Source organism: Ovis aries, chromosome 12 (genome assembly GCF_016772045.2).
Source record: "Ovis aries strain OAR_USU_Benz2616 breed Rambouillet chromosome 12, ARS-UI_Ramb_v3.0, whole genome shotgun sequence".
Lineage (NCBI taxonomy): Eukaryota > Metazoa > Chordata > Mammalia > Artiodactyla > Bovidae > Ovis > Ovis aries.
Genome location: NC_056065.1, coordinates 31,859,789 through 31,883,987, shown reverse-complemented (window position 1 = coordinate 31,883,987; position 24,199 = coordinate 31,859,789). Strand labels below are relative to the sequence as shown.

General features: G+C 39.8%; 1 protein-coding gene across 1 annotated transcript in view; it reads left to right on the top strand.

Annotated features, from left to right (window-relative positions):
• CATSPERE (catsper channel auxiliary subunit epsilon) overlaps positions 1-23,694 on the top strand; it is a 151,369-nt gene extending 127,675 nt beyond the window's left edge. Inside the window, exons 20-22 of the mRNA XM_027976114.3 lie at positions 5,918-6,075; positions 14,319-14,372; positions 23,403-23,694. Of these exons, the coding sequence (XP_027831915.2) occupies positions 5,918-6,075; positions 14,319-14,372; positions 23,403-23,556 (366 nt within the window). The 3' untranslated portion in view covers positions 23,557-23,694. The remainder of the gene's footprint in view (positions 1-5,917; positions 6,076-14,318; positions 14,373-23,402) is intronic.
• Positions 23,695-24,199: the final 505 nt, after the last annotated feature.

The following is a 24,199-nucleotide window of genomic DNA, read 5'->3' as shown; positions in this document are numbered from 1 at the left end:
TTTCACTTTCACTTCATGATTAAAATGGTCCCACAATACTGCCCAGCCAATATTACTGTATTTCTTCAGCTTGTTCCTTCTCCCCCTCCCACAAATAGCTATCGCAGGCTTTCTCCTCTCTCTTTAAATCTCCAGCAACTCTTTCCGCATCCTCATTCTTACATAATGAACTTGCTTCCTACTTCACCAAAATTATTGTAGTTATTAAATCTGGTGCAAGACCCTTTTATCTAATTTTATATAGAGAAGCACATCTTTTAAAACATGAAATATGTTACCCTATTGTTTTTAATATTTTTGTTTTTAATATTTTGACAGCTATAATTCCTTATAACTAGTTTCTTTTGTAATGCAACCTGTGTCACATTATGCTTTTAAAAACATTATTGTGAGAGGGGCCTCACACAATAGTAGTTGTAGGCTTCACTAGATTGCCAAAGGGGTCCATATAAAAATAAAATAAGATACCATTTTTATTTATTTGTACTTCCCTGGTGGCTCAGATGGTAAAGCAGCTGCTTACAATGTGGGAGACCTGGGTTCAATCCCTGAGTCAGGAAGATCTCCTGGAGAAGGAAATGGCAACCCACTCCAGTATCCTTGCCTGGAAAATCCCTTGACGGAAAAGCCTGGTAGGCTACAGTCCATGGGGTCGCAAAGAGTTGGACACAACTGAGCGACTTCACTTTCACAACTTTATTTATATTTTAAAATCTATATTTACATATTTATACACACTCACTATGAGGTTAGGAACCCCTGATATAGATAAAAAAAGAAAGGGACTAAATCTTGGATCATTTCAATATTTAGAGATGGAGTACATGAGCAGTGGTGAAGAAGGTAAAGGGCTTCCCAGGTGGCGCTAGTGGTGAAGAACCTGCCCGCCAGTGCAGGAGACATACGAGACGTGGGTTCCATCTTTGGGTCGGGTTCCCAGGTGGCGCGAGTGGTGAAGAACCCACCCGCCAGTGCAGGAGACATACGAGACATGGGTTCCATCTTTGGGTCGGCTTCCCAGGTGGCGCGAGTGGTGAAGAACCCACCCGCCAGTGCAGGGGACATACGAGACATGGGTTCCATCTTTGGGTTGGGAAGATCCCCTGGAGAAGGGCATGGCAACCCACTCCAGCATTCTTGCCCGGAGAATCCCATGGACAGAGGAGCCTGGTGGGCTACAGTGCATAGGGCTGCACAGAGTCAGACACAACAGAAGCAACTTAGCACACATGCACAAAAAGGGGGTAAAAAAGGAATAATCCAAGAAGCAAGAGAAAGTCCAGGCAAATATGATGTTCTGGACTTCCTATTAATCAAGTCTCCTCAGATGGAGGGAGGGATCAACTGTGCTAAATTCACTACTAAAATAGGTCAACTCTGATGAGGACTGAAAAAATGATTATTTACTTCAGTAACATAGAGATAACCTTGACAGGATGAGTTTTGGTAGGATAGTGAGAGATAAAACCTTACTGAAGTAGGTTTAATTAGCAAGGAAAAAAAAGTTCACAGCAGCAAGAACAGATATCTCTGCAAAGGAGTTTTGTAGTAAAGAAGAGAAACAGTGTAGTAGCTGGAGAGCAATGGGTGAAGAAAAAAAAATCTTCTTTTAATAGTTGAGAGACATAACCACATATTACTGCTGGGAATATTCCAGCAAAAGAGAAAACTGACAGTGCTTCAAATTTAACCTGTGAGAAACTGAGCTTCTGATACCCACCCTCCAGACGAGCCCCTCCAGTACTCTCCGCTACCTCAGGTAATAGAAATCCCGTCCTCCCAGTTCGGTCAGGACAAAAGCCTCTGCGTGTCACCTTGCGGTCCACATTTGGTCCTCCAGTAAATCTTGTTGGCTCTTTCTCCAAAATGTATTCAGATTTGGTCACCACCCTGTTTCAAGCCACCATCACCAACCATCTGGGGTATAATCACAGCATCCTAACTGGTCTCTCTGCTTCAGCCTTGCCCACCATGAATCTGTCCACAACATAGCACCAAGCATGATGCTGCTAAAACATAAATCAGAACATGCCACTCTTCTGCTCAAAAACCAAGCAGTGGTTCTGAGATCACTTAGAGTTATGACAAAGCCAACAGGACTTCCTGCATCGCATCCCCTGCCGACCCCCATCATGACTAGCTAATACCTTCCTTCAGGTCTTTACTTAAAAGTCAACTAGTCAATGAAGATTTCCCTGGCCACTCCACTGAAAAATTTAAACATCACCCCATGACAGTTCCTATCTCCCTCCCCTATGTTCTTAAATGTCATTAGCATTTATAACTCCCTGATATATTACATAGTCTACTTATTTATCTTATACATTATCTGACTCCCCAACTAAGGTATACGCTGCATAAGGGAAGGGAATTTTGCTTGTTGTTTTCACTAGCATCTGACCCATTACAGGTGCTCAGTATATATTTGTGAAGCCAATTAATTAATTATAGGTCATCTACTTATTACAAGGAGTATTATTCAGCTATTTAAAAATCATAAAGAATTAAACTAGTAATGGAATCAGTTAAAAACAAAACTTACCCTTCTAACTTCTTACTGAAGGGCATTCAAGAATCTGGGGTTGAGGATAGATGTAGGTAACACTCTGGCTCAAAATCCCACAAAGGGCACCCAAATGTTGTAAGATATGATAAAATAACATAGTCCTAGGAAGCAATGAGCTACCTGATAACTAGCATTCAAGTAGTTCACCTCAATCAGTACAATACAGTATTGTTGTTATTTAGTTGCTAAGTTGTGTCTGACTCTTTTGCAATCCCATGGACTGTAGCCCACCAGGCTCCTCTGTCCATGGGACTTCCCAGTGGGTTGCCATTTCCTTCTCCAAGGGATCTTCCCAACCCAGGGACTGAACTGGTGTTTCCTGCATTGGCAGGCAGATTCTTTACCACTGAGCCACCAGGGAAGCCCCAATACAGTGCGGTACTTCTCAAATTTTAGAATTACGTAGCGGTGACGTCAGAATCACCTAGAGGACTTGCTAAAACAGATCTCCAGGTCCTACCTCCAAAGTTTCTGATTCATCAGATCTGGGGCTAAGCCCCCAAATTTGTATTTCTAACAAGTTCCCAATTGATGCTGATCTGGGGACCACATTCTAGAAACATTGAAATAGTGGCTTACATTCTATAAAGAATTCTGAAGTGCCCACACCAGGCCTTAAGTGTTCAATTCTACCATATGAGAAATAAAAATCTCACCACTGAAAGGATGGATTCAGTCTGGAGTTTGAATATAATAGAAGGCTGCTGCTGCTGCTGCTAAGTCGCTTCAGTCATGTCCCACTCTGTGCGACCCCACAGATAGCAGCCCACCAGGCTCCCCCATCCCTGGGATTCTCTAGGCAAGAACACGAGTGGGTTGTCTTTTCCTCCTCTAATGCATGAAAGTGAAAAGTCAAAGTGAAGTCGCTTGGTCGTGTCCGACTCTTAGCGACCCCATGGACTGCAGCCTACCAGGCTCCTCCGTCCATGGGATTTTCCAGGCAAGAGTACTGGAGTGGGGTGCCATTGCCGCCTGCTCCAAGGCTGCTGCTGCTGCTGCTAAGTCGCTTCAGTCGTGTCCGACTCTGTGTGACCCCATAGATGGCAGCCCACCAGGCTCCCCCATCCCTGGAATTCTCCACACAAGAACACTGGAGTGGGTTGCCATTTCCTTCTCCAATGCATGAAAGTGAAAAGTGAAAGTGAAGTCGCTCAGTCGTGTCCAACTCTTCGCGACCCCATGGACTGCAGCCTCCCAGGCTCCTCCATCCATGGGATTTTCCAGGCGAGAGTACTGGAGTGGGGTGCCATTGCCTTCTCTGTTCTCCAAGGCAGGTACCTGCAAAGACTAGTTATGTCCTAGTGAGTAAGGCTATGCTTACTAAAGAGTGTCACTATGTATTTATTCAACATGGCAATCAGAGGTACTGTCTTCCTGAAACATATACCTGATATGAAATAACCTTCCAGTTCTTAGAGCTGTACTGGTTACTGCATAGTCCTGATTCTGTAAGGATGAAAGACATTTGTATAAAGACCTGGGAAGTAGCTTACAGACTGTAATTTCTCAAGAGAAAATCTGAAGGGCTCACAAACAAAGGTGGCATTTTCACAGGTTCTTCCAAGTTAACGTTAGAGTTTGAGAAGGAAAGGGAGAATGTGGATTATGAATGGCTAGCTACATACTTAATAACTCAGGATGTGAGCTGAGTTTCTGGACATGACTCTATAGTAATCCAAGCAGTCCTTGGCTACAAATGAATAGTAATTCATGAGGCCAAGGACTATATGAACTGTTACTGATTATCATCAAAACCGAGTAGAGTTAAGAAAGTACACAATATCTGCATAATGAAAATTGTCAAAATGTAGGAATAATGTGAAGAAAAGCCCAAGAAATAATTACCACTTGAATAAATCAAATGGGAGTTACTCATTCAAAAGCTATAGAAAGAATTCAGCCACAGTGAGAATGCATGATGAAGAGATGAGCAACACTTTAAGTAGGGTGTAAAAGCATACAGGATCTACAAGTATCCAGAAGAAACGCCATGTATTATTTTAGGGTTTTATTTTCTAAGCATAGCTTTAATAAAGTGACTTAAAAAAAAAATATAGTGTCTGTGCTTTTAAAAAGGGGAACAAGAGATAAACAAATATCCTTTCCAGTTTGTATCTTGAGACCCACGGAGAGACAGTAGTGGTAAATGGGAATAAATAAAACTCCTAGGGGAAGATTTTGAGAGACCTGATTCTTAAGTAGGTCATAAGAAGTACAGGGCCCTCAAGGAAGGAGTCCAGGGCTCTCCAGGAGGAGAAAAGGGACAAACTTTTTTTTTCCTACATTCCTTAGTCTTAGTCACTTATTTTTTTAAGCCCACAGCTAATAATAACACTACAAAACTCATCTTGCTCAAGGGTATGTTTTTCCTTAAGCTCTGTATTAATGATTATATAATAACAATGTATCCTGTTCGAGGACATATTTCTCCTTATTAGCAAGAACCTTCTGACTAATCTTGTTATATTAATATGTATGTTGGGGGAGTCAGTCTGGTAAGACCTTTCTATTGTTCTAATCTTGTTAATTTAAGATGTATTGTTATGGAAGTGGATCTGGTTAAAGTATATAAGGCCTTCATAAGACTAGCTAGTGGGGCATTTTCTGTCCCCCTTCTAATGTTTATGTCAGAAGCTTTCTCTGTCCTTTTTTTTACTTTAGTGAAAAAAGTAAAATCGCTCAGTCGTGTCCGACTCTTTGTGACCCCATAGACTGTATCCTACCAGGCTCCTCTGTCCATGGGACTTTCCATTTATAATACTGGGTGGATTGCCAGGCAATAATACTGGGGTGGATTGCCATTTCCTTCTCCAGGGGATCTTCCCAACCCAGGGCTTAAACCCGGGTCTCCCACATTCTAGACAGATGCTTTACCTTTTACTTTAGTAAAACCTTGCTACACAAAAGCTCTTGAGTGACCAAGCCTGGTCCCTGGTCCCAAAGCTAAATCTTCTTTGGTGATCACAAATCTGACATCATTCATGGAAAGCTATCAATTTAACTACTACTGTATCCATACCTTATAATCAAAATTGTATCTGTCCCTACATTAAGTATCCATGAAGAACTTTGTACTTTTTAGATTTAGGGAAATAAAATACTTACAGATTCTCAACAACCTAATTTATTATTGTTTGCAAATAAAGTACTTGCTTTCACTAAGCTTCACTTTTAATCAGACTTTAACCCAAGATAGCCTCTAAAAATACTATTAATATACAGCACTAAAATGATAGAAGAGATGGGAATAATTATTACATCTTTAAATAATTTTCCAAAATAAACATATGGAAATATAATTTTGTTTATAAAATTCAGATAATGACCTTAAGTTTTTTGTTTTCTATTCAGAACTATAAGCATTGTTTTTCTTATGCTATTGGAAAACCAGGAGATTTAACTCAACCATATGAAATCATCAACAAGTCTAACCATAACCATTTGGTTTGGCCCTTGGACCATTCTGGAATATATGTGTTTCGTGTGAAGATCCTGGATCCAAACTATAGGTGAATATACATGTTCCATGATAATAGTTTTAGCATTCAGTTCAGTTCAGTCACTCAGTTGTGTCTGACTCTTTGCGACCCCATGAACCACAGTATGCCAGGCCTCCCTGTCCATCACCAGCTCCTGGAGTTCACCCAAACCCATGTCCATTGAGTCGGTGATGCCATCCAACTATCTCATCCTCTGTCATCCCCTTCTTCTCCCTCCCTCAATCTTTCCCAGCATCAGGGTCTTTTCCAATGAGTCAGCTTTCCGCATCAGGTGGCCAAAGTATTGGAGTTTCATCTTCAACATCAGTCCCTCCAATGAACACCCAGGACTGATCTCCTTCAGAATGGACGGGTTGGATCTCCTTGCAGTCCAAGGGACTCTCAAGAGTCTTCTCCAACACCACAGTTCAAAAGCATCAATTCTTCTGTGCTCAGCTTTCTTTATAGTCCAACTCTCACATCCATACATGACCACTGGAAAAACCATAGCCTTGACTAGACAGATCTTTGTCAGCAAAGTAGTGTCTCTGATTTTTAATATGCTGTCTAGGTTGGTTATGACTTGCCTTCCAAGGAGCAAGCGTCTTTTAATTTCATGGCTGCAATCACCATCCGCAGTGATTTTGGAGCCCAGAAAAATAGTCAGCCACTCTTTCCACTGTTAGTTTCTAAAATTTGCATTTTTATTTTCTTGATTTAATTTGATATCACCCAGCTATCCAATTACAGGCATACCTCATTTTATTACGCTTTGCTTTATTGTACTTCAAAGATACTGCATTGAAGGTTTGTAGCAACCCTTGGTCAGTGAGGTTTATCAGTGCCATTTGTCCAAGAGTATTTGCTCACTTCATGTCTCTGGGTCACATGTTAGTAATGCCTGCAATATTTTAAACCCCCACCAACAAAAAGATTATGATTTATTGAAGGCTCTGATGATGGTTCGCATTTTTGAGAAATAAAGTATTTTTAATTAAGATAAGTACATTCTTTTTTTAGACGTAATGCTATTGCGCACTTAATAGACTACGGTATAGTGTAAACGTAACTTTTGTATGCACCGGGAAACCAAAAACTTGGTGTGGCTCGCTTTATTGCAGTGTTCACTTTATTCTGGTGGTTTGAAACTGAATCCACAATATCACTGAAGTATTCATGTCATATTTGCTTTTTCACTTTGGAGCAATCATGTTAAACATTCTGTGGCAGTAAGAGATAGGATTTCATGTTCAACGTAATCTATTCACAGTTAACATTCTGAGTACTTTGCTATGTTTCATTGCTATGATAGATGCAAAATAGAGCATAAGGATCATCTCAGCCTTCAAGATACTTGTAATTAAACTGGTTGGGGAAGGAAGAGTGGAGGGTACACATAAGACCAAAGGAGGTTAAGTCAGAGCAAACACATATTTTTTGAATATAACCATTTATATTATTGATAAGCACAATAATAATTCAGAGATGGGAAAAATCAATATTGAGCATCAGGAGAAAATTTCCCAGAGGACCGGAAATATTAAGAATTTATATTGTCAGAGAACTAAGACAGACCCTTCAAATGAAAGAAATCACACTAATGATGGAATTGAGCTGGACATTAACATACTGTATATGGCTCGTGAAAGAAGGTGGAAAATTTTGGGTTGGCCAAAAAGTTCATTCATATGGCCAACGCAATACTTTGCATGAGGAAGGTAAAAAACAAAGGATGGAAATTAATCCAAGGCAATTCATGAAGTTGAAGTCAATTTCAAACCATGTCTTAGAGAGCCTCTTTAGTATCTTTACTAGAGGAGTATTGTGATGAGAGAGTAGTTCTAGGCAAATTAGCCCGAGAAGAAAGAATCCTATGAACAGAAAATAAATTATAGATAAATGAGAGAAATGGAATTAACAAGACAAGGATCAAAGGAAGCTGTGTTGCCAGTAAGAATGGAAAGGAAAAAGTCTAATAAATAGTTATCAGGGAAAGAGATATTATATTGATCTAATGTGCCAAATGAAGGAAAAGAAGGAATTTATATGGTTTCAAGTTTTCTAGACTAGGTGATTAAAAATTATGGTATTTTCTTTGACCACAATAGATAATGAGGTGGTTTTGCTTTGCAGGAAATAATGAGATAAGAGTTCTGACTTTGCATGTGAGAGGACAATGAAATATCTGAGTGAAGATGTCCTGAAATGAAGTGAAGTGAAATTGCTCAGTCGTGTCCAATTCTTTGGAACCCCATGGACAGTAGCCTGCACCAGGCTCCTCCGTCCATGGGATTTTCTAGGCAAGAGTACTGGAGTGGGTTGCCATTTCCTTCTCCAGGGAAACTTCCCGACCCAGGGATCAAACCTAGGTCTCCCACATTGATAGACAGATGCTTTAGGACTAGAGTTGGAGAGAACAGCTGATGGTAAAGAGTTTTGAAAATACATATGTGGGCATCTTCCACAGTGAATAAGTTAACTGACATACTAGAAGAAAAGAGATTTTAAGACATACCCACAGTAAAGGAACTGAGGGTTATGAGAAAAGGAGCTGAGTGGAAAGCTCTTCAAAAAAAAAAAAAAAGAAAAAATGAAGAGGAAGAAAAAGTTCCATATTACCCAACCAATCTACAGATTCAAAGCAACCCCTATCAAAATTCCAATGATGTTTTTCACAGAAATAGAACAAACTATCCTAAAATTTGTATGCAACCACAAAAGATTCCCCAAAGCCAAAGCAGTCTTGAGAAAGAACAACAAAGCTGGAAGCATCATACTCCCTGATTTCGAACTATATTGCAAAGCAATAATCAAAACAGTATGATATACATATAAAAAGACACGTGGATCAATGGGATAAAACAGAAGTCTCCAGAAATAAACTCACACATATTCAGGCACTTAATTTATGACAAAGTAGCCAAGAATATACAGTGGGGGAAAGGACAATCTCTTCAAAAACAATGTTGGGAACATTAGACCTGTGAAAGAATGATATTAGACCACTATCTAACACCACACACAAAAATTAACTGCAAATGGAACACTGACAGCCCTAAAACCATAAAACTCCTAGAAATAAATATAGATGGTAAGCTCCTACGTGTGAGTCTTTGCAGTATTTTTTTATTTGACACCAACAAAATAAAACATAAGTGAAACTACCTCAAACTAAAAAGCTTCTGCCCAGCAAAGGAAACCCACAATAAAATGAAAAGGCAACCTACGGTATGAGAGAAAATATTTGCAAATTATATATCTGATAAGGGGTTAATATCAAAATATATAAAGAACTCATATAACTCAATATCAAAAAGGAAAAACAATCCAATTTTAAAATGGAACTAACTATACATTTTTGCCAAGAAGATATACAGATGGCCAACAAGTACATGAAAGGGTCTACAATATGATTAATTATCAGAGAAATACAAATCAAAACCACAGTGATATATCACCTCACACCTGTTGGAATGACTGTTACCAAAAAGATAAGAGGTAAATGTCGATGAGCATGTAAAGAAAAGGAAACCCTTGTGCACTGTAGGTGGGAATGTAAATTTATGTAGCCATTATGGAAAACAGTTATGGAGGTTTCTGAAAATATTAAATAGAATCTACCATATGATTCAACTATTCCATTCCTCTGTACTATCTAAAGTAAACAAAAGCACCAACTTGAAAAGATATATGTACCCCCATGTTCACTGTGAACAAAGCTAGTGGAGGTGATGAAATTTCAGCTGAGCTATTTCAAATCCTAAAAACTGATGCTGTGAAAGTGCCGCACTCAATATGCCAGCAAATTTGGAAAACTCAGCAGTGGCCAGGACTGGAAAATGTCACTTTTCATTTCAATCCCAAAGAAGAGTAATGCCAAAGAATGTTCAAACTACCACAGAATTTCACTCATTCACATACTATCAAGGTAACACTCAAAATTCTCCAAGCTAGGCTGCAACAGTACGTGAACCGTGAACTTCCAGATGTTCAAGCTGGACTTAGAAAAGGCAGAGGAACCAGAGATCAAATTGTTAACATCCATTGGATCACAGAAAAAGCAGGAGAGTTCCAGAAAAATATTTACTTCTGCTTCATTGACTATGCCAAAGCATTTGCCTATTTAGATCACAACAAACTGTGGAAAATTCTGAAAGAGATGGGAATACCAGACTACCTGACCTGCCTCCTGAGAAAACTGTATGCAGGTCAAGAAGCAACAGTTAGAACTGGACATGGAACAACAGACTGGTTCCAAATTGTGAAAGGAGTACCTGAAGGCTGTATATTGTCACCCTGCTTATTTAACTGATATGCAGAGTACATCATGAGAAATGCTGCGCTGGAGGAAGCACAAGCTGGAATGAAGATTGCCAGGAGAAATATCAATAAGCTTGGATATGCATATGATACCACCCTTATGGCAGAAAGCAAAGAGTAACTAAAGAGCCTCTTGATGAAAATGAAAGAGGAGAGTGAAAAAGTTGGCTTAAAACTCAACATTCAGAAAACGAAGATCATGGCATTTGGTCCCATCACTTCATGGCAAATAGATGGGGAAATAATGGAAAGAGTGAGAGACTGTTTTGGGGAGCTACCAAATCACTGCAGATGGTGACTGCAGCCATAAAATTAAAAGATGCTTGTTCCTTGGAACAAAAGCTATGACCAACCTAGATAGCATATTAAAAAGCAGAGACATTACTTTACTGACAAAGATCTGTCTAGTCAAAGGTATGGTTTTTTCCAGTAGTCATGTATGGATGTGAGAGTTGGATCGTAAAGAACTGTGGTGTTGGAGAACTCTTGAAAGTCCCTTGGACTACAAGGATATCTAACCAGTCCATCCTAAAGGAAATCAGTCCTGAATATTCATCGGAAGGACTGATGCTGAAGCTGAAGCTCCAATCCTTTGGCCACCTGATGTGAAAAACTGACTCATTGGAAAAGACCCTAATGCTGGGAAAGGTTGAAGGCAGGAGAAAGGGACAACAGGGGATGAAATGGTTGGATGGCATCACTGACTTGATGGACATGAGTTTGAGCAAGCTCCAGGAGTTGACGATGGCCAGGGAAGCCTGGCGTGCTGCAGTCCATGGGGTTGCAAAGAGCTGGACATGACTGAGCGACTGAGCTTAACTGAACTAAATGTTCACTGCAGCATTATTTACAATTGCCAAGATATGGAACAAATGTAAGTGTCCAAGGGTGGATGAATTGTTATAGAGAATGTGGTATATGGAAGGGAAAGTCGCTCAGTCGTGTCTGACTCTTTGCGACCCCATTGACTGTAGCCTACCAGGCTTCTCAGTCCATGGGATTTTCCAGGCAAGAGTACTGGAGTGGGTTGCCATTTCCTTCTCCAGGGGATCTTCCCGACCCAGGGATCGAACCCAGGTCTCCCGCAATGTAGGCAGATGCTTTACCCACTGAGCCACCAGGGAAGCCCCAGAATGGAATATTATCTAGCCATAAAAAGAAGGATATCTTGTCACTGGAAACAATATCAATGGACCTTGAGGACATTATGCTAGAGTGTCTACTTTGGTTTGAGTCCAAATTTTGCCACTAGTAACTATCTAGTCTTAAGCAAATAGCAGTCTTTTTAAGTTTATTTATCTGTAAAGTAAGTCAGTAAAACCTATCTTTATTCTGAGGATTAAATGATGTATCTGGGTAAAAATCTCTAATTTTGCTGGGCATATAGCAAGGACTCAATAAAATTAAGTTCTTTTCCTCTCTCTTCTCCCACATGAAGATAGATGAAATCATATATTATTAATGTTTAGTTAGTTATATACTATCTCATTCCAAGAAATATGCTAAATTATGAGAGATAAAATACCTAGGGATAAACCTAAGGAGACAAAAGACTTGTACTCTGAAAACTATAAGATGCTGATTAAAGAAACTGAAGATGGTACAACTAGAAAGATATACCATGTTCTTGGATTGAAGGATCAATACTGCCAAAATGATTATAGTACCTGAAGCAATCTACAGATTCAAAACAATCATTTTCAAATTAATAATTGTATTTTTCACAGAACTAGAACCAAAAAAATCTTAAAATTTCTATGAAAACACAAAAGACCTCAAGTAATCAAAGTAATCCTAAGAAAGAAAAATGGAGCTGGAGGAATCAGGATCCTTGACTTCAGACTATACTATGAAGCTTCAGTTATCAAAACAGTTTGGCATAAAAATAGAAATATAGGTCAATGGGACAGGATAGAAAGACAGAGGTAAACCCACACATCTATGGGGTAACTGTACTCTATGACAAAGGTGGCAAAAGTATACATTGGAAAAAAGTGCCACTCTTCAATAAGTGGTATTGGGAAAATTGAACTGCTCCATGTAGAAGAATAAAATTAGGACATTGTTTAACACCACATATAAAATTAAATTTTAAATGGATTAAAAGCTTAAATGTAAGACTGGATACTATAAAACTCACAGATGAAGACACAGGCAGAACACTCTGACACAAATCGCAGCAATATCTTTTTGGATCATCCCCTAGAGTAATAAAAATAAAAACAAAAATAAGCAAATGGGGCCTAGTTAAACTTAAAAGCTTTTGCACAGCAAAACGAACCACAGACAAAATGAAAAGACAACCTATGGACTGGGAGAAAATATCTGCAAACAATTCTGCTGACAAGTGATTAATTTCACAAATTTACAAACAGCTCATATAGCTCAATATAAAAAAAAAACCCAAATAACCCAAGCAAAAAAATGGGCCAAAGATCTAAACAGACATTTCTCCACACAGAGATGACCAAAAGGTACATGAAAAAAATATCCAACACTGATAATTATTATAGAAATGCAAATCAAAACTACAATGAAGTAACCTTACATCCATCAGAATGGCCATTACCAAAAAGTCTATGGATAATAAATGCTAGGGCTTCCCTGGTGGCTCAGCCGGTAAAGAATCCATCTGCAATGTGGGATACCTGGGTTTGATCCCTGGGTTGGGAAGATCCCTTGGAAAAGGGAATGGCTACCCACTCCAGTATTCTGGCCTGGAGAATTTGATGGACTATATATAGTCCATGGGCTCACAGAGAGTCGGACACAACTGAGCAAATTTCACTTTCACAGAAAGGATGTGGAGAAAAGGGAACCCTCCTACACTGTTGTAGATATGTAAATTGGTACAGCCACTATGGAGAACAGTATGGAGGTTTCTTAAAACACTAAATATAGAGCTACCATATGATCAAGGGATCCCACTCCTGGGCATAATTCTGGAGGAAACTATAATCTGAAAAGTTACATGCACTTCAGTGTTCACTGCATCCCTATTTACAATAGCCAGGACATAGAAGACACCTAAATGTCTGTCAACAGGTGAATGGATAAAGATGTTTTATACACACACACACAAACACACAGCGGAATATTACTCAGCCACAAACATGAAGGAAATAATGCCATTTGAAGCAACATGGATGGACCTAGAGATTACCATACTAAGTGAAATAAGCAAGACAGAGACAAATATCATATAATATCACTTATATGTGGATATTATATGTTCCAAAAAAGGACAAAAATGAATTTATTCACAAAACAGAAATAGACTCACAGACATAGAAAGCAAATTTATGGCTTCCAAAGGGAAAAAAGATGGGAGGATAATTAGAAGGTTGGGTTAGCATATAGAGACTACTGTATATAATATAGATAAACAACAAGGATCTATCATTTAGCAGAGGGAACTATACTCAATATTTTATAATAACTTATAAGGGAAAAGAATCTGAAAAAGAATAGATAAATGTATAACTGAATCACCTTGCTTTACACTTGAAATTAACACAACTTTGTAAATCAACTATACTGTACTTCAATTTTTAAAAAATGCAAAAAAAATGAAATAAAACTAATGAAATTAGTGAAGTTGTCCACTGAAGGGAACAAAATGCTTATCAATTCTTCCACATGAGTCTACCCACTGTGATTTTGCAGTGAAATTATCAACAGAACAAAGAAAGGAGTATACATTAAAATAGATTTCATTCATAATTCCCATTCATTACAGTGGAGATTTTTCTCTGTAAAATGGAAGGCAGAATACTCAGTTTGACTAAAATTTCTTTTGGTAGTAATAAAATTACTAACTATCTTGAAACAAAAAATAAAAAAGAAAATGACGCCTTAACTAAGATTATACCTGATTTGGTTACCATAGAGATGGGCCAGAGTCTTTTATATATTGTCTTTAATCTAATCTTTAATATTTTTCTTTATTGCAGTTTCTGTAACCTAACCACTATATTTGCAATAGAGACCTTTGGAGTGATTCCCAGGTAATGACAGGTGCCTAAATAGGCTTTAATTTGGGAAGTTGTAAAAGATACAGAAAAGGAAACCCAGCTCTCGCCTCTTTTCCTGGGACCTTTATACTTCTGTCATATATGTGACATCCTAAAGGTTATATGTATCTGTTATACCAAGGATAAAGCAGGAATGAATTCCCGAGAATTGTTACTGCACCTCAGGTCTCCTTATGCTCATCCTCCTCAACAGCCACTGTCTTCCCAATCAAAAGTGACTTTCAACTCCACCTAAGGGTACACGGTAGACTGCAGCAGTAGGGACAGGAAGGAGGCAGTGGCTGTGCCCCTGCTGACTCTGGGTCAGCCCTTGACCACCAGTCATCATTCCCATGCACACAGGAAACCGGTAGGAAAAGCATTTCCCGGGACTCAGCTTTAGTCTCCTTCGAGAGCAGAATAAAATGTCTTAACACAAAAGTTGGGAGTGCAGATGATTCTGTTTCTCTGTCCTATGTTTTTGTTTTTTGTTTTGGAAAACATTAAACAAGAGTGGACCATAAACAAACTACTTATGGCCCTATTTTAAATATTACTGACTCCTTAACCTCCTTAATGGGAGGTTAATGGTATGAATAATCTGCAAATGAGATAAGTCATGCCTATTTCTAAGAATAAGTAACTGTGGGAAACATGTATAGCCTTTTGGCAGCAACTTCCCTTTCTTGTTAGATCTATATGTTTGCTTTAGATGAATATTAAGAACATATGTCCATGCAAGTATCCACCAACAGAACAGGGAGGGATTTGATGAGTTAGGGAAGAGAGGAAAGAGTAAATGGAGATCTCACCTACTAAGGGATTTCACCTATTTGCCCAGCTCACCTCTCAGGAGCTGGATTTCAGCAACCAGAGAATATGGTGCAACACAGGGATAGTCCTTTAGTTTAGTGGCTGCAGTTCAGTCTGTCATGCCTGAGCCCTGAAGGGTCCAGAGGCAGAGCAGAGGTTAGCTGGTGGTAAGAGAGCCCTTTTCATGAGCAAACCAGCAACTGGAGATCAGTTTGTAGGAGGCAAAGATCTTACTGTTTCTTTGCTTTCTGGCCCAATTCTCAACCACCTCAAGTTTTCCACTGTGTCCTTTGGAGTTGCCACCATTTAACCAGCGAATTCGCCTAAGTCCTGTCCTCTGAGCTCTGTCTGTGCCACAGAGCACCATCACTACTCGCAGATCATGATTCTTTTGAAAAACAGAAAGCAAAATTTTAAAACACTTATCCTTTGAGGTTCCTGGCACCTGCTGTACCCCTGTCCTTTCTCTGTCCTCACCACTGCACCCTCTCCAAACTCCCCTTCATTCAATGCCATCCTGTTTTCACCTCTGTGGCAAGCACCCCCCATTGCGGCCTTTCCTAATCCTCGATATCCCCCTCCTGCACTGTACTTTGGCCATCCTCTCCCAATGTTATCTCTTAGGCATAATCAATACTATCATAACTTCTCTGCTTACTAAAGCATCAATTCAGACATCTTATTCTCAGACATTCCCAGTTTGCTAATTCAGCTACACCCACTACAACTCTTCTTCATCTTCATTGGGACCTTAAGCTCTAAATTTTTTTTCTTTTAATGAAGGCATGCAGTATCTTTTTTTTTTTTGGTTGCAGGATGCAAAATCTTTAGTTGCAGCCTGCAAACTCTTAGTTGTGGCACATGGGAGAGATAGAACCCAGACCCCCTGCATTGGGAGCATGGAGTCTTAGTTACTGGACCACCAGGGAAGTCCCTTCACCTCTACTTCTAACCTCTTCCTTTTTATTTCCTATTTTCTTACATTTCAGACAAGGCCTACTGTTTTAATAACTACTTTCTAGAAGGCAATGGCACCCCACTCCAGTATTCTTGCCTGGAAAATCCCATGGACGGAGGAGCCTGGTGGGCTGCAGTCCATGGGGTCTCGAAGAGTCGGACACGACTGAGCAACTTCACTTTCACTTTTCACTTTTCACTTTCCTGCATTGGAGAAGGAAATGGCAACCCACTCCAGTGTTCTTGCCTGGAAAATCCCAGGGACGGGGGAGCCTGGTGGGCTGCCATCTATGGGGTCACGCAGAGTTGGACACGACTGAAGTGACTTAGCAGCAGCAGCAGCAGCAGCAGCAGCAGCAGCAGCAGCAGCAGAACTCTCTTACCTTTCTAGAATGTGGCATCCCCTCTTGACAAGCCCCAGACTACCTGCTTTCTTTGCAGTGACATCTGATGAGCCAAGTAAAGAAAGTACACAACAGGGCAAATTGATCACCAACTTTATATAAGTCGCCAGCACTACCTGGAAACCTTTCTTTCTCTGGTCAACCAAAGTTTCCACTCTCCACTCTCTGTAACAACTACTTCGACACTGAAGTAACACTGATGTGCTCAGTCTTGTCCAACTTGTAGCCCTCCAGGTTCCTCTGTCCATGGGATTCTCCAGGCAAGAATACTGGGTTGCCATTTCCTACTCCAGGTGATCTTCCGGACTCGGGGATTGAACCCGAAGTCCCTTATGTCTCCTGCACTGGCGTGTGGGTTCTTTACCACTAGCACCACCTGGGAAGCCCCATTTCCCTATATTTCATCCCTATTTTGCTAACCCATCCAGCCTGCTTTCTATCTTATCACTCCACCCATTACTTCTCATTAAAATGGCTTTGACCTGCACTAAATCTGTTGGGCACTTTTTTACATATTCTGTCTCTATTGAAATTCTCACTTGCTCATGCATTGTTCTCCTGATCTCAGTGAGCACCTTCATGACCATTATTTTGAACTCTTCATCAGGTAAATTACCTATCTCCAGTTCATGAAGGTCTGCTTCTGACGTTTTTATCTTGTACTTTTGTTTGGAAATTATTTCTCTGTTTCTTCATTTCCCTTGATTTTTCTGTGTTAGTTTCTATGCAATAGATAAAACAGCCACTTCTCCCAGGCAAGAAGGAGTGGTCTTATGTAGAAGATGGAACTTACTGTTTGCCCCAGCCCTAGTTATTGTCCTTTAAACCCTTGTGATTGCCCAAGCTGCCTTCTTAGTTCTTAGCATTCCCCAGTAGTTGAGGGTGTGCCAAGACCTGTCACTGTCCCAGAGAGAGGATCTCAGTCAGAACCTAAATGCAGACTGGCTGGAAGCTGGACCTACAAGCAGCAGCTTTCAAAGTATGCAAGTGGATTACTTTTAGAAAAAGATTGGGAGATGGGCCTTGCTTTCTCTTCCCTCTGTGCTGAGCCCTGAGAGAATAACCAGTTAAGAATAGTTTCTCTGACACAGTCCTGTGGGACTAGTGAACTTAAGCTCTGCTGCCTACCAGAGCCAGGTGATCAAGTGGTGTGTCCCCCTGAGGAATAGCCATGGAAGCTGGGGCATCAGAAGAATGCACAGCATCACTGCAGAGATATCATCATTTCAGGTGACCTGGGGAGAGGCAGCAGGAGGGCACCTGCTAGCTTCCCCAGTCTCTGGGGAGGCCCCTAGATTAATGTTATATTAGGAGCCTAGCCCTCAGATGGCAGCTTCTAGGATAAGCAACTAGCCCATTGAAAAAGATCCTGATGCTGGGAAGGATTGAAGGCAAAAGGAGAAGAGGGCAGCAGAGGCTGAAATGATTGGATAGCATCACTAATTCAACGGCTATAAACTTGGGTGAACTCCGGGAGATGGTGAGGGACAGGGAGGCCTGGCCTGCTGCAGTCCATGGAGTCTCAAAGAGATGGACACAACTTAGCAACTGAACAACAACTCTTTTGTGGCAAGACTGGGAAATGAGCATTTCAGTCTGCTGGTTCTGTGCTGGGGTGGAGAGGGAGTGATGGATAATAAGAAAGGGGGCTAGCTACCGAGAGTCCTCAGGAGTGCATTTGTTTGCTCTATCCTCGTGGGTTTCATGGGTGAAGCCCAGCTGGCTTTCAAAGCTAGGTGTTTGGGGGTCCCGTCCCTCAGGTGGAAGTTTTAAAAGTTGAGGTACTGGATATTAGATCCAAACCTCTTAGGGAGAAGTTAAGAGTTGTCAGCTGCCTCTCCATTGTATATTGCTTTTCTAAGATGGGGTTTTGGGTGAGATGGTGCCTCCGTCTCTCCCTACCTGTTTTTATGTGCGTGGGTTTTTCTTATTCACCCAATGTGTAGGCATTGCTCAGTGAATTTCTGGTTTTCTTTTGGAGAGAATTGTTCTACACATAGCTGTAGGACGGGTATGTCTGTGGGAGGATGTAAGTTCAGGGGCTTCCTTAGTCACCAGCTTGAACTGGAACTGGCCTACACTAAATCTGACAGACACTGCTCAGTCCACATTATATTTGAGCATTCATTGGAGTTGACTTTGCCTTTGGCTGCCATATAGCTCTATAGGTTTTCCTAGCCTCCTGTAGCCATTCTCTTTCTTTCTCGTAAAGAGCCTTAACCTACAACCTGTATCACCAGCCATTAGATGCTGACCTTCCTTAGGGAGGGCTCAAGTCCTGGTTTCCTCAGCTGCTGACTCTGGCAAGCTCATCCATACCCATGATTTCTATTAGCATCTATAAATACACAACTCCCAAACCATATCTCTAACCCCACCCAGGGCCATATATCCCACTGTCTACTTAACCTCCTCTCTTGGATATCTCAAAGACTGGTCAGACTGCACATGTCCAAAAATGAACTCATGATCTTACCCCATTATTACCCTTACCCCATTATTTGTCTTACTCTAAAACTAACTCATCAAGGTAATTGCATTCAGCTCTATGGGTCACCATTGCACAGTTCGCAGAGAATTCATTCACAGAGGCTATAAGGTGAACGCTGCACTCTGGAATTGAACAATATGGCATCCCTATTTTTCCAGTGTCGCCTCTCTCAGGAAATAGCAGAACCAACTGCACAAGCCAGACACCTAAGAGTCAAAACTGAAAAACACAAAACCTAGGTTCACACTCATATCTCTCGCTCCTCCAGCTCATCTAGTCACTGACTCTCATTCATTTAACCTCTTAAATTGCCCTTAAATGAATCCACTTCTTACCAAACCCATCACCACTACTCCTCTCTAATTCAAGTTACTATTATCTCTGGTCTGAATTATTGCAGTAGATTCCTAATGCTAATTTTAGTAGCTTAAAACTTTTTAATATAAATTTATTTATTTTAATTGGAGGCTAATTACTTTACAATATTCTAGTGGTTTTGCCATACATTGACATGAATCTGCTACGGGTGTACATGTGTTCCCTATCCTGAACCCTCCTTTCACCCCCCTCCCCATCCAATCCCTCTGGGTCATCCCAGTGCACCAGCCCAGAACACCCTGTCTCATGCATCGAACCTGGACTGGCAATTCGTTTCACATATGATAATATACATGTTTCAATGCCATTCTCCCAAATCTTCCCACCCTCGCCCTCTCCCACAGACTCCAAAAGACTGTTCTATACATCTGTGTCTCTTTTGCTGTCTCGCATATAGGGTTATCGTTACCATCTTTCTAAATTCCATATATATGTGTTAGTATACTGTATTGATGCTTTTCTTTCTGGCTTACTGCACTCTGTATAATAGGCTCCAGTTTCATCCACTTCATTAGAACTGATTCAAATGTATTCTTTTTAATGGCTGAGTAGTACTCCATTGTGTATATGTACCACAACTTTCTTATCCATTCATCTGCTGATGGACATCTAGGTTGCTTCCATGTCCTGGCTATTATAAACAGTGCTGTGATGAACATTGGGGTACACGTGTCTCTCAGTTCTGGTTTCCTCGGTGTATATGCCCAGCAGTGGGATTGCTGGGTCATAAGGCAGTTCTATTTCCAGTTTTTTAAGGAATCTCCACACTGTTCTCCATAGTGGCTGTACTAGTTTGCATTCCCACCAACAGTGTAAGAGGGTTCCCTTTTCTCCACACCCTCTCCAGCATTTATTGCTTGAAGACTTTTGGATAGCAGCCATTCTGACTGGTGTGAAATGGCACCTCATTATGGATTTGATTTGCATTTCTCTGATAATGAGTGATGTTGAGCATCTTTTCATGTGTTTGTTAGCCATCTGTATGTCTCTTTTGGAGAAATGTCTGTTTAGTTCTTTGGCCCATTTTTTGATTGGGTAGTTTATTTTTCTGGAATTGAGCTGCATAAGTTGCTTGTATATTTTTGAGATTAATTCTTTGTCAGTTGCTTCATTTGCTATTATTTTCTCCCATTCTGAAGGCTCTCTTTCCACCTTGCTTATAGTTTCCTTTGTTGTGCAAAAGCTTTTAAGTTTAATCAGGTCCCATTTGTTTATTTTTGCTTTTATTTCCAATATTTTGGGAGGTGGGTTATAGAGGATCCTGCTGTGATTTATGTCGGAGAGTGTTTTTCTCCTCTAGGAATTTTATAGTTTCTGGTCTTATATTTAGATCTTTAATCCATTTTGAATTTATTTTTGTGTGTGGTGTTAGAAAGTGTTCTGCTGCTGCTGCTGCTGCTGCTAAGTCGCTTCAGTCGTGTCCGACTCTGTGCGACCCCATAGACGGCAGCCCACCAGGCTCCCCCATCCCTGGGATTCTCCAGGCAAGAACACTGGAGTGGGTAGAAAGTGTTCTAGTTTCATTCTTTTACAAGTGGTTGACCAGTTTTCCCAGCACCACTTGTTAAAGAGATTGTCTTTAATCCATTGTATATTCTTGCCTCTTTTGTCGAAGATAAGGTGTCCATAGGTGCATGGATTTATCTCTGGGCTTTCTATTTTGTTCCATCGATCTATATTTCTGTTTTTGGGCCAGTACCATACTGTCTTAATGACTGTGGCTTTGTAGTAGAGCCTGAAGTCAGGCCGGTTGATTCCTCCAGTTCCACTCTTCTTTCTCAAGATGGCTTTGGCTGTTCGAGGTTTTTTTTTTTTTTCCACACAAATTGTGAAATTATTTGTTCTAGCTCTGTGAAAAATACTGTTGGTACCATGATAGGGATTGCACTGAATCTCTAGATTGCTTTGGGTAGTATACTCATGTTCACTGATTCTTCCAACCCATGAACATGGTATGTTCCTCCATCTATTTGTGTCCTCTTTGATTTCTTTCACTAGTGTTTTATAGTTTTCTATATATAGGTCATTTGTTTCTTTAGGTAGATATATGCCTAAGTATTTTATTCTTTTCATTGTAATGGTGATAGCTTAAAACTTTCAAGTTTCTTTCCTTAAAATGGGGACTTCTTAACATGACCTACAAAACCTTTTCTGACCTAGCTGCTACCTACTGCTCCAATCTCATCTTGCATCATATTCCCTTCACTTGCTCAGCTCCAGGCTTACCAACCTTCTTTCAATCCCCAGCCTTCTCCATACTCTGTTCTACAGCAGGAGCTCTGCACATGCTATTTTCTCTATCTCGGATCTCTTCCTTCCCCTCCTTACCTACTTAACTTTACCAAATCCACTTCCATTTAATTCTTCAAAGTTTAGAATAATTATCTTTTCCTCTTGGGGGCATTTCTTGACCAATTCACCAGGTTTAAATCCTACTATAGTAAGCTTTCATTGCATTACCTCTCCTACTTTGTTTTTATTAGAAATTCAATTTTATATTTATTTTCTCATTATCTGATTAAATGTTATGTCCCCACTAAAATGTAAGCTCTCTAAGGGTAAAGACTAGGTCTGTTTTTACCCATTATTGTTTTACCAGAACCCAGCACAGTATGTGGCAGATATCAGATCATTTATTAAATTAGCTAATTAATTTCTAAGAAGGAAATGATTCACTGGAGCTAGATTAAGCTCGTATCCACAGAGGAGGAAGGTCAGGCTAACGAGGCTGGGGACCTGGGAAAATTGTAAAATGGCAAACAAATAATTATGATTTAAAAGGGAACTAAAAACTAAAATCAGGTACCAGGACACAAAGTAGAAAACAGCACAGAGTTTGGCTTAAGAAATAAATCTACTCTGATGGGAGACTCATGAGGTGAAAAGGTAAGAGGTCTGGATCCCAGCTGAAAGTAGCATCTATTACGTGTACAACACACACACACACACACACACACACACACACACACACACCTGGCTGACCCTCTTATACTTCAAATTCGATATGCCCAAAAGTAAGCCAACCATATTCACAAATACCCTCTAAAGTGTTCTTACCTGTGAATTTCCTATGTCAATAAATAGTGCTACCATCCTCAGAGTTACCTCATCCCCAAATTTAGGCGATATCCTTTATTCTAACATTTCTCAAACCTCACATCTTACTCACCAAGATCACTCAGTCTAACTTCTAAATATACCTTAAATCTATCCATTTCTCCCCATTTTTACAGCTAATAATCAATTAAAACTCTCACCATAATTGGTTATTATAAAAACCTTATAAATGGTTTTCTCCCTCCGTATTCATGCATCCCACTCATCTATTCTTCACACTACAATCAGAATCATCCTTCGAAAATGAGAATGCTATATCACATGTCTGAAACTCCCTCTTGCCTTTATACCAAAATCCACCCTCTGTAACTTGATAAAAGCTCCTCTTTTGCACCTTGAACAACCTATGGTTCCTCATCCCTAATCACTGAGCATTAGCACCTAAATTCCAGTCACACTGAGCTAGCTTTAGCTGCAGAATGTCTGGGGCTGATCTTAAGGTCTTCTGATGCTTCCATGCCTTTGTAATGCATCTCCCCTAGCCTAAAATATTAGTCCACCCTTAGTCTCCTTCTCCACTCTCTAACATTTTTATCTAACTCATATTAATACTCCTAATCCTTGTATCTAGCTAACTCTAACCTATCTCAGTTCAAAAGGCACCTCCATTGGAAGGCCTTCCTGACACCTGGCTCCCATAGCCTCCTTCTCTCATCATGTCCATCAATCACATGGCCTATCTTCCTCTCTGGTCAGCCTCAAACACTAAGAGGAAAACACCATTAGAGAGACAAGATGTCCTATAAATCTTATTCATCACTGACAGAGAACAATGGCATAGCAGCTAGCCATTCAAAGAATATTTGACTAAATTAACAACCAAATGAGCAACAACTTCTAATGACTTTTCTTTTCTTATTTCAGGCCAAATGGTTACATGGTTGCAGCTTTCGTCTTTCTCCTGATGCTACTGTTCCTCACTATTCTCATTTTGAGCTACTTCCATTATATGAGGATTTATAGAAAATATATTTATGAGCCACTGCACGAATCTGAAAGAAAAAAAAAGAAAAATTGAGAGAAATGAAAATCTATTTACTATGAATGTAGAAGAAGTATGTATATATATTTACATTGAGAGTGTATTTTGACCAAGAAATATTAAGTATAAACTCATAGTATTATCAAATTCAAAATCTGAAAATTGTTCTCAAATTATCCCAAACAGGAATATTTTAATATATAATGTTATTAAATTAATTCTTAGTGTGTTCACTTTTATCTTAAGATAGTCTATATAGTTTTGAATAGCTTAAAAAACATTTTTTATAGCTGTGTTCTCTAGCTCTCTCTTGCCTAGCTTCCTTGATTCAGCATTGTGATTTGAAATTAATTCATGTTTTTGCATGAATCTATAATTCTTTTTATTGCTAAGTGTTCTGTTCTACTGTTGGTTAACTTATTAACATTTGAGATTTTTTTCTAGGTTTAGACTCTTAGAAATAAAACTGCTATGAATAGTTTTTTATAGGTTGTTGTGTGAACATAGATTTTAATTTTTCTTGGGGAAACACTTAGGAAATGCTTCATTCATATGGTAGATATGTCCTTTTTGGAAACTGACAAACTGTATTCTAAATTTTGTTTTTTGTCAGAGTAAATGAGAGTTTAGTTTTTAAAAATTTTTAAACTTTAAAAACTACCTAAATTTGGCTATTACA